Source organism: Natrix helvetica (assembly GCF_964273705.1).
Source record: "Natrix helvetica genome assembly, chromosome: 5".
NCBI classification, from domain to species: Eukaryota; Metazoa; Chordata; class Lepidosauria; order Squamata; family Natricidae; genus Natrix; species Natrix helvetica.
Genome location: NC_138551.1, coordinates 152,172,121 through 152,187,121, shown reverse-complemented (window position 1 = coordinate 152,187,121; position 15,001 = coordinate 152,172,121). Strand labels below are relative to the sequence as shown.

The window sequence follows — 15,001 nt, the reverse complement described above, 5'->3', positions numbered from 1 at the left end:
CTGTTTCAATTTTTTAGTTTCTTTCTCCACCTTGGATCTTCTGACCAACACCAACTCCAAATCAAGACCCACACCTACTCCTGCTAAGAACATCAGCCCCCAACGACCTATCCTTCTGGAGATCTTTGAGACTCAGTTAGGACTTATCTCATGGTGGCACGTGGAAGCGGACAACGATGGATGGAGCGAAGGACTTTTTTCCCCGGCCGGGTGTCATCGTTTTTCACGGAAGGAGAAGAATCTTCAGCTAATTCTGGGGTGTTGGCTCCCATCTTCTCTCAGCCACCTTGGTTGGAAGATGGCCTCCTGGCATTTCGGTTAGGAGAAGACAGGTCTCCTTTGAAGACGGAGGATCTTGTAGGTGTTCAACCCTGGGACATCAAAACCAGGAGAGAGGCCCTTGGGGTCAAATGGGTAGAAGTTGAACAGCTGCCCGTCCTGAGCCTCGAGAGAAATCGAGGCAGGTCCAATCTTCAGGATGCACGGGAATTCCTTCTCAAAGACCGCCTGGAAGGTCCGATCCTCGAGGTGATGGAGCTTAAGGGTCCGGTAACTTTCAGGAATGATCTTCTCAATGTGAGGACCAAACTGCTGCATCAACAGCTCTCCTCCGGGCCCCACCTTGATCTCGTAGAAGGTCAGGTTGGAGAAGGTGTAGTAGCCTACGTAGGGAGCAGGGCTCGGTGGAGACTTGAGCCTCTTCTCCACTTCCCGAAAAGCGGACTCCAGAGAGGGTATCAGGTACTCGTAGATCTGGGTTACGATGTCCCCTCCTTGGGGGCGAGGACCGGCCATCAAGACAATGAAGCTCAGGCGGAGTTTGGGGACCAGGGAGAAGGTGGCCGAGAAGCCATCGATGTCTCCGTCCTTCCGGAGGAGGTCATAACCCATCTGCTCGTTAATCTCCCAGGGGGTTCCCGTCTTGTTGGCGAAGTAGTCCCTGGAGCACTTCAAGAGCGGGGTCAACATGACCTTCAGGGTCTCGGGCTCCAGGAGATGCCGGTGGTGGGTGCCCAAGAAGACCATGGCTAACTTGGCCAGGTCGGCGGCCGTAGAGAACATCTGGCCAGAAGGTCTGTACCAGCCCAGATCATAGAGAGGAGCCACTTCTCCACTGCCGTAGACGCCGACGGTCATTCTGGAACGGACGTTGGGTGTGATATCAAAACCCGTGTCCTCCATCCCCAGGCGGTCAAGGACGTTCTCTGAGACCCAGTTCTGGTATTCGCTCTTGGCCACCTGCTCAGCTAAGACGTAAGCCAATAGGGAGAAGGCCAGGTTGCTATAATGGCACCTGCAGAAGAAAAGCAGAGAAGATTAGTAGGAGACTGTGAGTTCTAGTTCCATTTTCGGCGTGAAAGCCAGTTGTGTGCCTTTGGGTGAATCACCAGGAGACAGTGAGTTATAGTCCCACCTTAGGCATGAAAGCCAGTTGAGTGCCTTTGGGTGAATCACCAGGAGACGGTGAATTCTAGTCCCAATTTAGGCATGCAAGCCAGCTGAGTGCCTTTGGGTGAAACCCACAAGTAGCACCACCGAAGTGAACAAGGTCAACTGAGGCCTTCTACTCACCGAGTTCCTGGATCGGCGACCAAGATGTCATCCCGGAGAAGGGCTAAGGCTTCTTGAGTAGTTCCTTTCCACATGAGGCTGGTGGACCTAAGGCGTCGGGGCAGCCCTGGAAGGAATCAGGAAACCAGGTGAATGTGAGGTCACCTAGGGATTCGAACTGCCGACCTTCTGGTCGACAAGCTCAGCATCTTAGCCACGGAGCCCAATTCCTGCAACTTTTCTTTGTATGTTTTAGCCTCCCCTAATCGTCTTTGTGGCTCTTCTCTGCACTCTTTCCAGAGTCCCCACATCTGTTTATGTCAACTTTTCCCTACCTGACAGCTGGCTGGCCATCCTTCGCAGGGTGACGGAAGAAGGCCTGGGGGGCAGCGGTTTGTCCTCAAAATAGCTCGCCCCGATCCCCGAAGACGGCGGTTTGGATTCCTTGAGATGGCCCAAGGGGTTTTTGATGGAGAAGTTTTGCGCGTAGCACTCCAAGGAATCATCGAGGGACGTTATCTTCCCGTCTTCCCAAAGCTTGTGCAGCATGATGGTCGGAAACAACTTAGAGATACTTCCGATCCTAACACACGCACACGTACAACCATCACACAATCACACCCAAAAGCATAAGTGACAAGATCGGAGTAGCCGTGAGCCTGGAGTTTCGGGAAGTGTTGAGGGGGGGGGGGGGAGAAAACATCACAAACCCAGGAGCCCACCCATGGGGACACTGTCGGGCACTGGACACTGTGTTGTTGTGTTTGTGATCTGTGTTTCTCCTTCTCTCAAAATTAAGTCCGTGATATCAAATTAAGGGGCTCTAGCAGGGATGGGATTGAAAAATGTTAGCAAGCGGTCTTCTGTCGCCATGGTGGGTGTGGCCTATTCCATCTCCTGCACCACAGTGGGGAGAGGGGGGAGAGTTTTTGCCAGGGGTGAAATCCAGCAGGTCCTGACAGGTTCTGGAGAACCGGTAGTGAAAATTTTGAGTAGTTCGGAGAACCGGTAAATACCACCTATGGCTGGCCATGCCCCCATCTATACCTCCTGAGTCCCAACTGATTGAGGGGAGGGGAATGGAGATTTTGCAGTACCCTTCCCCTGCCACACCCACCAAGCCATGCCCACCAAACCACACCACGCCCACAGAGCCGACAGTAAAACAATTGAATTTCACCACTGGTTTTTGCCCTCCCCAGGCTCCGGAGGCTTCCCTCGGGCCTCCAGGAGGGCAAAACTACCCTTCCCCAGTCTCCAGAGGCCCTCCGGAGGCAGGAAAAAGGCCCATTTTTGGACGTACGTTACGTTTGCTAGGCCCGTTTTTCGCCCTCTCGGAGCCTCTGTGCGGGCCCCGCATTTACCTGGCATCCAAAACGGGCCACAGGAGACTCCTGGGTGGGGTGGGGTGGGAGGCGCCAGCCACTCCTTGCAACTACCGATTTGGCGAACCAGATGTAAAATTGCCAACCGGTTCGACCGAACCGATGCGAACCGGCTGAATTCCAGTCCTGGGCTCTAGCGCAGGGACGCCTAACCTTTTTGCCATCACGTGCCAAAAGCAAGGCAAGGGGGGGGGGCGTGCATGCACATGCCCACACCCGTAATTCTATGTGCCCTCCCCCCGTGCATGCGCACACGACCCACCCCCGCCCTCCCCCCACTTTTGGCACAGGATGGCACGATGGACCCGTTTTTCGCCCTCCCCAGGCTCCAGACCCTTTCTGGGGAGGGCAAAAACAGCCTTCTCCACTCCCCTGAAAGGCCCACCAGAGGCCAAAAACAGCCTATTTCCCGACTTCTGGTGGGCCCAAAAGGCCCGAAAATCAGCCGAGCTCGCGTCTCCACCATCACGGCTCTCGGGCAGTGGAGAAGTGTGTCTGGGTTAAAACAGAAGAGAGGAAAAACGAGCCTCTGGGGATGAAAAGCTTGGTTGTCTAAGGGAGGATTCTAAGCATTCTCACCCCTAAGGTCCTCACCCAAAGTCATGAGTCTGAATCCCTAGAGAGCAACCGGAATGAGCGCCCACCTCCTCAGCCCACCTCCTCTAGTTGAGGAAATCCCAAATCACCTGTAAATGGAATATTCGTTGGGCAGACCCGAGAAGTCGCTGGAGCCGTTGCGTTTCCCGAAGTTACCGGTCCACAGGACGGTGTCGTTGTAGATGACAATGGCTGACAATGCAGGAAGGCCCGGGTTACGGATCTTATGCCGGAGGAGCGTGTCCACCTACCGAGAATTTGGGGAAGCAGAAAGCAAATCATAAAATTTTCAGACCAAAAATATATATATATAAAAAAACGGAAATATAGAAATACCCAATATTATACACACACAAACTCACACATAGATGTATAAAATAATATTAAGATGTCTGGATAATGTCTGGAACATTATCTGGAACATTATTATAAAAAAAATTGCACACACGCACACAAAATATTTAATATTTAATATACAATATTAAAAAATAATATTATAAAAAATAATAATGTTCCACTGTGTTATTATCTGTTTGATGCTATTTGGTGTGTGTGTGTGTGTGTGTGTGTAAAAATTTAATATACAATATTAAAAATAATATTATTAAAAAAAATAATGTTCCATTGTGTTATTATCTGTTTGGTGCTCTTTGTTGTGTGTGTGTGTGTAAAAATTTAATATATAATATTAAAAAATAATATGTATTATGTAATATTATGTATATACATACACATACACATACACATACACATACACATACACATACACACACACACACACACACACACACACACATATATATATATATATATACTGTATGTATGTGTATGTGTATATATATATGTGTGTGTGTGTGTGTGTGTGTTGTATTTGTGCTGATAAATAAATAAAGGGAGACTAGTATAGATCAATTTCAAGCTATTTAGCTCTCATCAGCTAGCCATACCCAGGTTCAAATCCCAGTAAGGGTATGGCTAGCTGATGAGAGCTAAATAGCTTGAAATAGATCTATACTAGTCTCCCTTTATTTATTTATCAGCACAAATACAACACACACACGCACACACATGCACACACACATATTTATATTAAGTGTTACGTCAGAGCACCTGGTATGCCCAAATATGGGAGGGAGCATACCTTTTGCCTTTTAACTCCACCCTAGGAGCCTTCCAGCTAGGAAACCATTTTTGTGTTGCATTTGTGCTGATAAATAAATGAAGGGAGACTAGTATAGATCTATTTCAAGCTATTTAGCTCTCATCAGCTAGCCATACCCTTACTGGGATTCGAACCTAACACAAATACATACATACATACATACATACATACATACATACATACATACATACAATATTTAATATACAATATTAAAAAATAATATTATAAAAAAATAATAATGTTCCACTGTGCTATTATATGTTTATTAAAAATAATAATGCTAATTATTAAACCTTGAAAATAATGTGGAAATATTACAATACAATACAATAGCAGTTGAAAGGGACCTTGGAGGTGTCACAAGGAGAGAAGGGTCTTACAGCCCACTTCACCTGGGTTTAGAGCTAGGCAACAACACAGAGGAACTGTAACAGAATAATAGAGTCAGAAGGGACCTCGGAGGTCTTCTAGTCCAACCCCCTGCTCAGGCACCACTTCAGACAAATGACTATCCAGCATCTTCTTAAAGACTTCCAGTGTTGGGGCATTCACAACTTCTGGAAGCAACTTCTGTTCCACTGATTAATTGTTCTCACTGTCAGGAAGTTTCTCCTCAGTTCTAAATTGCTTCTCTCCTTGATTAGTTTCCACCCATTGCTTCTTCTCCTGACCTCAGGTGCCTTGGAGAAGTATTATTTTTTTAAAAAACCATCACAGAGAAGCAACCTGCAGAAATAGCTGCCCCCGTTGAGTTGTAACGTTACCTTTTCCAGTGCATCTTTCAGGATGGGGATGGGGTGGTCCAGTTGGACAGGTGTTGGATAACGGGGACACATCTCTGCGGCTGCTGGTTTGGCGCCCATGCCGGTTGAACCTACAAATGACAGATGAACAGAGTTGGAAGGGACCTTGTAGGTCATCTAGTCCAACCCCCCTCCTCCCAAGCAGGAGACCCTACACCATTTCTGACAGATAGCTTTCCAAATCTCTTCTTGGAAGCTTCCAGGAATGAAGCTCCCACAACTTCTGAAGGCAACTTCTGTTCTGTGGGTTGATAGTCCTCCCAGAAGGACAAAGAACCGGGACAGGAATATGAGTTGAAGCGCTTATGGAATATCCACAATCACTGGATTATGGGCCTCGTGATGTCATCCCACCTGAGACAATTCAGATAGGTTGGACGGCCGTATGAAAAGAGGACTAGCAGAAGCAGGTTGGATAACACCATAAATGGTCTGGAGATTCAAGACAAAAGAGCTGAAGTAGTGTTAGTAAAGTCCACACCACTTTTAGATGTCTGCAATGGTCTAGGGCTTCCTACTTGAGCTGGGAGTTGGACTAGAAGACCTCCAAGGTCCCTTCCAGGCACCCTATGAGTCTCTGATCTGCTTGTCTCATGCAGCAAAGAAATACAGAAAGCTATGTTCCAGATTTATTTTCTCCCAGCCGGATCTGGTAATCGGAGATAAAAAGCCAAGTGGGATTAAAATTAATCAGCGGGTATGTTAGACTGCATAAATGAGACACAGAGAGAGAGAGAGACAGAAAGAGAGGGACGGAGAAAAGGAGGGGTGGAGAGAGAGAGAGAGAGAGAGAGAATGGGAGAAAGAGAAAGGAAGGAAGGAAGGAAGGAAGGAAGGAAAAGAAAGAAAGAGAATGAGAGAGAAAAGAGAGATAAAGAGAACAAAGGAGAGAGGAAGAGAGAAAGAGAGAATGAGAGAGAGAAAGGGAGAAAGAGAAAGAAAGAAAGAAATAGAGAGATAATGAGAGGAAGGAGAGATAGAAAGGAAGAGAGAAGGGAAAGAGAGAGGGAGAGAGAATGAGGGAGAGAGGTGAGAGAGAGAGAAAGGGAGAAAAAGAAGAAAGAAAGAAAGAAAGAAAGAAAGAAAGAAAGAAAGAAAGAAAGAGAATGAGAGGGTGAAGGAGAAGGAGTCAGAGAAATGTAATGAATATGGATAGATATGAAGGAATATGGAGGAATCTCTCCGTCAATTTAGGTTTAATCTTGGCTATCTTTTTATGTAGGCTACCAGATGTGGGCTGACCTCATTTTTATGCGGTTGGATTTATCTAATTACCATCTTATTTGACAGGATGTGCCACTATCATCACCCCCGTTAACTATGCATATTTAAATGAGGAAGGGTTTTTTCCCCCCATACAATATCTTAAAAGAGCCCTGTGAATACGGAGAGGGTTTGAAAGCACCTCGATATCATCAATAGGATAGCAATGAAAGCAAATTAAACACAATTGCGGCATTTAAAACACCTCCAGTGGCATTAAAGACAATTAATCCATCCATGGGGGGGGAGGGGGGCTTCCTGAATCAATATTGAATGATTTTTCTGCATCAGCACAAATACAACATATATATATATATGTGTGTGTGTGTGTGTGCGCGTGCTTGCGTGCGTGCATGCATGCATGCATGTATGTATAAAAATGGCTGTGTCTATGTATGTATGTTCCAGCATAACTCTGGATCGCCTCGAGCATTTTCAACCAAACTTGGTACACAGATGACTTACTCTCTGGAAACAAACACTGTGGGGGTAAGACACCACCTAAAACCCCTCGGGGTGTGTGTTCTGTTACAGATACAGCCTGTTGTGCCTTAATACGGCTTCTACCATACTGCTGTAAAATGGCTTCTACTGTACAGCGCAGCGGAGTTGGCATGGTAACGGCTTCACAGTACTCGACAAGGGGGCTCCCCTCTGGTAAGGGGGAAAACCCAACATTAGAAATTACGTTTGATCCGGACAATTCCCCCCTATAAGTAACTACTCGGGCAACGCCAGGCTATCGGCTAGTAATCAATAAAATTAAGGGCCGTTGCTTTGTTAATGGGCAGAGTAGAATAATATATTCATTGAGATAACTGGATGTATTTAAATCAATAGTAAGGATTTTTTTTTTAAAAAAAGGGCCAATACAGGTTACAAAGTCCTCGATTTACAAATGTAAATTGAGCCCAGAACTTCTGTTCTTAAGTGAAACATTTGTTAAGTGAGTTTTGCCCCCATTTTGCGATTTTTCTAGCCACCCTCTTTAAGCGAATCGGTGCCGTTGATAAGTGAGTCCCCGGTCATTTAAATGAATCCAGCTTCCCCACTGACTTTGCTTGTCAGAAGGTCACCAAAGGGGATCACGACATGACTCTGGGATGCAGCGACGGTCATAAGTATGAGTCAGGGGCCCAGCGTCTGAATTCGGATCGTGCGATTATGGGGATGCTGCGAAATTAGTCGTAGGTCGCTTTTTTCAGCACCATTATAACTTGGAACGTTCACTAACTGAGCTGTTGTAAGTCAAGGACTACTGGATCAGGTAATTTCCTCATTTATACAACGTCGTAATTTAGCCGTACCCGAGAATTATTTTTTTCTTTGTTTTTGGATTGCGATAACGTGTTCAGTTTTCTTCCAAATGGCGATAATTTTGGTTGGGTGTTGCCTTCATTTCGCAAACATTATTGTCAGCAAATACCCCACCCCGGTGTCTTATCTTGCAGGGTTGAATGTACTACATGTCCCATCTCCCAAGGAATGTGCAGCAAAACACAGGGAAGTGATGTGGAGAATGCTCTTGGTCCCATTTCGTCGCATGTCGAGGTCCACTGTGAAGCTAGAGGGGGTATTCCCTTCGGGGAGAGGGGGCGGTCTATAAATCTAATAAATAATAATAATAATAATAAGTATTCAGCCAGTTAGGATTGGTTCCAGCAAATTGGCAATGGCGACCCACCCGCCCGGGCGCAATCCCATCGTATATCGCTGTGTTGTTTGACATTGCACACATGTGCGGATGGCACGAGCGAGCGAGCGAACTGCCGTGTTTTATGACGCTGCACTCGGATCACGGTAGTGACGGTATGTGAAGTCTACCTCTGAAACTACCCCACAAAACCCCGAGCTTTGTTGGGTTTCATACTCACTGGACTTCACTTTGGGTAGGCTGTACTGCCAGAGGAAACAGCTGGTCATAGCCACGAAGAGCAGGAAGAAGATCAGGAGTGCCACATGGACCGCTTTCCCTTCCATGCTGGGGAACTGGAAGAAACGGAGTCTGATGGAGGTCTAATGGGGAGAGAAGACAGAAGGTCAGCGGTCAACTCATGCTTGTACTTCGCCATCGGCTCAGTGCCAATGGGCCGTGAACTCTAGGGAGGAGGACTGGATGGGAGAGGGGAAATTAAAAGTTCACCGTATCTCCCTGAGATGCTACTTCAAGGTCAAACCAACTGGGGACGAAAGGCAGCTGCATACCAACCTAGCTAGTCTAGAGAAAAGAAGGACAAGGGGTGAGAAGATAGGGGTCTTCCAGTATTTGAAGGGCTACCACAAAGAAGAGGGGGTCAACCTATTCTCCAAAGCACCAGGGCAAGAAGCGACAGATGGAAACTAATCAAGGAGAGAAGCAACACAGAATTAAGGAGAAACTTCCCAACAGTGAGGACAATTAATCCGTGGAACAAATTGCCACCAGAAGTTGTGGGTGTTCCATCCCTGGAGGATTTTAAGAAGACACTGGACAACTACTTCACTGGAATGGTAGAGGGTCTCCTTCCTGAGCAGGGGGCTGGACTAGAAGACCTCCAAGGTCCCTTCCAGCTCTATTCCGATTGACTGAACCTACACTTGAAGTGACCGATCTAAAAACATCTTTGAATTTGATTGGCTATGGGGCGGGGGGAGCAGAAAGAAGAGGAAATTAAGGGAAGGGAAAGTTCGACTTGAGGATTTTGGCCCGCGCTTGTCAGTTCCGGCTTTGCATTGCTGTAATTCACTTGACTTTTAGTGAACAATGCCTTTCTCATCAATTGAAGCCAAGGGGTCGTTACTTACTTAGAGGTTCAAGCTGACATTAAGCCTGAACCAATAGGACCTCACTCAACCAGGTCTTCTCAAGCATCCTTCTTTGCTGAATTACGGGCCCCACGAGGTCATCCAGACCCTCCTTGGATCCATTTGACACTCTCAGCTCAGCCTAGCTAATATCAGGTTTACCAAGAAGACCAGACAGGAAACATGGCCAGGTAAGGTCATTCTACATTTTTGCACATCTACTTAATGGACCGTCGCAAGTCTGAGAGTACAATACTTCCACTGTCTCCTGTACAGCTGGAGAAACTAGGGAGAGTCTCTCCCAGCCTCTTTGCCCACCCATTATATAGCTGAGGTCTAAGGGACATGGCGGCTTCGTGGCTAAGACGCTGAGCTTGTCAATCAGAAAAGTCGGCCGTTCGGTGGTTCGAATCCCTAGCACCACCGCGTAACGGAGGGAGTTCCCGTGACTTGTCCCAGCTTCTGCCAACCTAGCAGTTCGAAAGCACGTAAAAAATGCAAGTAGAAAAATAGGAACCACAATTTTGGTGGGAAGGGAACAGCGTTCCGTGCGGCTTCGGGAGTTGAGTCATGCCGGCCACATGACCACGGAGACGTCCTCGGACAGCGCTGGCTCTTCGGCTTTGAAACGGAGATCAGCAGCTCCCCCTAGAGTTGGCAACAACTAGCACCAACAGTGGGTTTGGGGGGGGGGGAGAGGAGATGGTTTCCGCCAGCAGTCCGGGGGTTGGGACTTCTGCCAAGCCCCCCCCCCCCCTGCCCTTTCCCACACAACTGGCTTAATCTGGATTATCTAGCAATCTCAGCCTTCCAGATAAGGCCACTCCTGCCTTATCAATATTATTGATTACCAGGGTGATGCAAACATCATGAGAGTAGAGTTTATATAACCCCCATGGTGGCAGAAGATGCCATAAATAACAGATGTAGTAAGAATTTCCCAGGATACACATGGAAAATAAAAGTCACCTTTAAACCCATCTACCAAACGAGTCAGTCCGTTCACGGGAGGGGGGGGAATAATTATGGCTTTTATAAATGTCATATTTTGTGATTCACCGTTCGAAGTGTCACTCACTTTATGGTAGGAGCTAAGTTAGTAAGAGCGAGGGAATAATAAAATGACAGAGTTGGAAGGGACCTTGGAGGACTTACATACAATACAATACAATAGTAGAGTTGGAAGGGACCTTGGAGGTCTTCTAGTCCAACCCCCTGCCTAGGCAGGAAACCCTATACCGTTTCAGACAAATAGCTATCCAACATCTTCTTAAAGACTTCCAGTGTTGGGGCATTCACAAATTCTGGAGGCAATTTCTGTTCCACTGATTAATTGTTCTAACTGTCAGGAAATTTCTCCTCAGTTCTAAATTGCTTCTCTCCTTGATTAGTTTCCACCCATTGCTTCTTGTTCTGCCCTCAGGTGCTTTGGAGAATAGCTTGACTCCCTCTTCTTTGGGGCAACCCCTGAAATATTGGAAGACTGCTATCATGTCTCCCCTAGTCCTTCTTTCTATTAAACTAGACCTATCCAGTTCCTGCAACCGTTCTTCATATGTTTTAGTCTCCAGTCCCCTAATCATCTTTGTTGCTCTTCTCTGCACTCTTTCTAGAGTCTCCACATCTTTTTTATATCGTGGTGACCAGAACTGGATGCAGTATTCCAACTGTGGCCTTACCAGGGCTTACTTACTTCTAGTTCAACCCCCCTGCTCAAGCAGGAGACACTTCCATACAGAATAAAAGGATAACAGAGTTGGAAGGGACCTTAGAGGTCTTCTAGTCCAACCCCCTGCTCAAGCAGGAGACACTTCCATACAGAATAAAAGGATAACAAAGTTGGAAGGGACCTTAGAGGAGACCCTCTATCTTCCTTATTCCATCCCTCTTTTATTGTTTTTCTTTCATCTGCAATGAATGTAGAACGTTGACGTATAACATGGAAATGGATTTTAAATCGAAAGGAATCTTTTTGACAGCGAGGGCTAGAAAGGCTGCGATTAAGGAAGGAAACGAGGAAATACGAAATCATAAAATATTAAGACACGGGGCTCTTCAAAAGCCATTTATATCCAGTGCTAAAATTACTACTTATGAATTATGAGAAGATGGAAACTGTCTGGAACTGTGGCTGGTTGGAGGCTTTGCAAAGCCCGAATATCAAAAGGGATATCGATATTCCAAAGCAAAGGAAATCATCCCAAATTTAAGGAGGGAAAACTCTAAACTCTGGATTGCTCCATAAATCGATTCAGCATCAAGACTGAAATGGTCTAGGGTCTCCTGCTTGAGCAGGGGGTTGGACTAGAAGACCTCCAAGGTCCCTTCCAGCTCTATTCTGATGGATTGAAATGGTCTAGGGTCTCCTGCTTCAGTAGGGGGTTGGATAGAAGACCTCTAAGGCCCCTTCCAGCTCTATTCTGATGGATTGAAATGGTCTGGGGTCTCCTGCTTGAGCGGTGGGTTGGACTAGAAGACCTCCAAGGTCCCTTCCAGCTCTATTTGGATTGACTGATTGATTGAAATGGTCTAGGGTCTCCTGCTTGAGCAGGGGGTTGGACTAGAAGACCTCCAAGGTCCCTTCCAGCTCTATGCTGATTGATAGATAAATTGATTAAAATGTTCTGGGGTCTCCTGTTTGAGCAGGGGGTTGGACTAGAAGACCTCCAAGGTCCCTTCCAGCTCTTTTCTGACTGATTGATTGAAATGGTCTGGGGTCTCCTGCTTGAGCAGGGGGGTTGGACTAGAAGACCTCCAAGGTCCCTTCCAACCCTATTGCTCTATGTTTCTGATTTTTGATTCAAAATTCCTTCTTCTTGATTCTTCTGGGGAAGCCCCCCTACTTCACCCAACGTTCCTGAAACTCTTGGGTGCAGGATGGTCCCCAAAGGCTGATGCTTGACCTCTTGTGTGTGTGTTTGTGCGTGTGTTTGTGTGTGATCGCTCCTTAGTAACCCTGTTGCCGGATGTCTATATTGTCCCCTTCTCCTCCTCCTACCTAGGACCCCCTTGTCCTCCTGCCCAAGCATTCAGGGGGCAGATGGTGGACCTACCATGGCTTCTGGGGTCTGCCTTCCTCCTGCTGGCTTCGGACGGCAAGAGAGGTGCGTGATGGGCTCCGTAGTCGCGGATCTTTTCCTCCTCTCTCTCTGCTTCTGCTGCCCTCCTTCTGAGTTTCTGCAATCCCCTGCTGGAACAGAGCAAAATCCAGATTTGAAGAGCTAAGCTCCAAGCCACAAGCTGTTGTGTGTCTCCACCAGCCCCCGTGGCCAGAGGGCAAAGACCGAGGAAGGGGGACAGAGCTCCTGCTTTCCCCAGGCAGGCAAGAAGTGGAAAGGGACACCACCCACCCACCCCCAAAAATTGAGAAGCGGGGAGAGGGGATCTTGTACTAATTATGTACTCTGTGCTGGCTGGGGAATTCTGGGAGTTGAAATCCACACATCTTAAAGTTGCCAAGGTGGAGAGGCAAGGATTTGTCCTGTCCCGTTCTGTCTTGTCCTGTCCTGTATTCTATTCTGTTCTGTTCTGCTCTGCTCTATTTTATTTCATTCTATTCATTTTCTGCATTCTGTTCTATTCTATTCTGTTCTGTTCTATTCCATTCTATTTTATTCTTTTCACTTGCTTTATTGTTTTATTTGCTGAGAACGGCGCTTCAATCCACGTGTCACTCAAAACAGTTCCATTTTCAGATCGAACCAGGTGGGCTAATTCAGCCTGCTTTTGCTTTAAAAGGACTCGCAAGTACACAAATCTGTGGCGCCCTCTGCTGGTCAGCTATACAATTCATTCCTACCTTCTTTCACGTAAATATTAGGACTTCGATATTAGACTCTTGATTGATTGTGGAAGGAGGGAGGGAGGGAGGAGAGGAGAAGGAAGGTAAGGGAGGGGAAAAGGATGACAGGAAGGAAGGAAGGAAAGGTGGATGGAAAAGAAGGAAGGAAGGAGGGAGGGAGAGGAGGAGGAAGGAAAGGGAGGGGATCAGGATGACAGGAAGGAAGGAAAGAAGGAAAGAAAGATGTGATGGATGGAAAGGAAGGAAGGAAGGAAAGATGGCATGGATGGAAAGGAAGGAAGGAAGGGATTGGAAGAAAGGAAGGAAAGAAGGAAGGAGGGAGGGAGAGGAGAGGAAGAGGAAGGAAAGGGAGGGGAAAGGATGACAGGAAGGAAGGAAAGATGGCATGGATGGAAAGGAAGGAAGGAAGGGATTGGAAGAAAGGAAGGAAAGAAGGAAGAAGGGAGGGAGAGGAGAGGAAGAGGAAGGAAAGGGAGGGGATCAGGATGACAGGAAGGAAGGAAAGAAGGAAGAAGGGAGGGAGAGGAGAGGAAGAGGAAGGAAAGGGAGGGGAAAAGGATGACAGGAAGGAAGGAAAAAAGGAAAGAAAGATGTGATGGATGGAAAGGAAGGAAGGAAAGATGTGATGGATGGAAAGGAAGGAAGGGATTGGAAGAAAGGAAGGAAAGAAGGAGGGAGGGAGGGAGAGGAGAGGAGAGGCGGAGGAAGGAAAGGGAGGGGAAAAGAATGACAGGAAGGAAGGAAAGAAGGAAAGAAAGATGGGATGGATGGAAAGGAAGGAAGGGATTGAAAGGAAGGAAGGAAAGAAGGAAGAAGGGAGGGAGAGGAGAGGAAGAGGAAGGGAGGGGAAAAGGATGACAGGAAGGAAGGAAGGAAAGAAGGAAAGAAAGATGGGATGGATGGAGAGGAAGGAAGGGATTGGAAGAAAGGAAGGAAAGAAGGGAGGGAGGGAGGAAAAAAGGAAGGAAGGATAAATGTGATGGATGGGAAGGAAGGAAGGATATCTACTTCACTGGCTTTCTGCTACTGCATTAACTTATTAGATTTAAAGTCAATAAATGGACCTTGGGCTTTGAGGACGGTCCTGTAAGAGTGAATTTTACAGCAGAATTATGTTCAAAGGAGGAATGTGTACTTGCCAAATTGGACAACCTCCCCTTAATTTGAATCTGACATCCGTCTGACCGTTTTAAGCATCTGCTGAAGCTGATCTCTTTTAATAACATCTGTCAGCCGGGAAGAAGGAAAAAAAAGACTATCCTTTCCATGCAGGCAGCTTCCCAATTAAGCATGTGTGTGTATGCCTCTAAAACTAACCCCTCTCTCTTGGAAAAAGATATATATCCGGCAGAAATTAGGTTTGTAGGATGGCTGCAGGATGATCTCGAAAGCTGGGGAGTTTTGAGCAAATTATGAGAAGGAACTAGAGGCTTTTAAAAAGAGACCGGACAGCCATTTGTCCGAAATGGTCTAGAGTCTCCTGCTTGAGTAAGGGTTGGACTAGAAGATCTCCAAGATCCCTTCCAGCTCTATTCTCATTAATTGACTGATTGGTTGATTGAAATGGTCTACGGTCTCCCTGCTTGAGCAGGGGGGTTGGACTAGAAGACCTCCAAGGTCCCTTCCCACTCTGTTATGCCGTATTATTCTGTGA

General features: G+C 46.8%; 1 protein-coding gene across 1 annotated transcript; it reads right to left on the bottom strand.

Annotated features, from left to right (window-relative positions):
- Nucleotides 1–318: 318 nt before the first annotated feature.
- LACTBL1 (lactamase beta like 1) lies at nucleotides 319–12,660 on the bottom strand (the record flags this gene model as incomplete). Its single annotated transcript, XM_081954177.1, has 7 exons — nucleotides 12,599–12,660; nucleotides 8,636–8,777; nucleotides 5,460–5,569; nucleotides 3,623–3,780; nucleotides 1,887–2,134; nucleotides 1,573–1,678; nucleotides 319–1,294 (listed from the first exon to the last, which is right to left on the bottom strand). The coding sequence occupies exons 1-7, from the start codon at nucleotides 12,599–12,601 to the stop codon at nucleotides 319–321; spliced, it is 1,743 nt and encodes a 580-aa protein (XP_081810303.1). The 5' UTR covers nucleotides 12,602–12,660.
- Nucleotides 12,661–15,001: the final 2,341 nt, after the last annotated feature.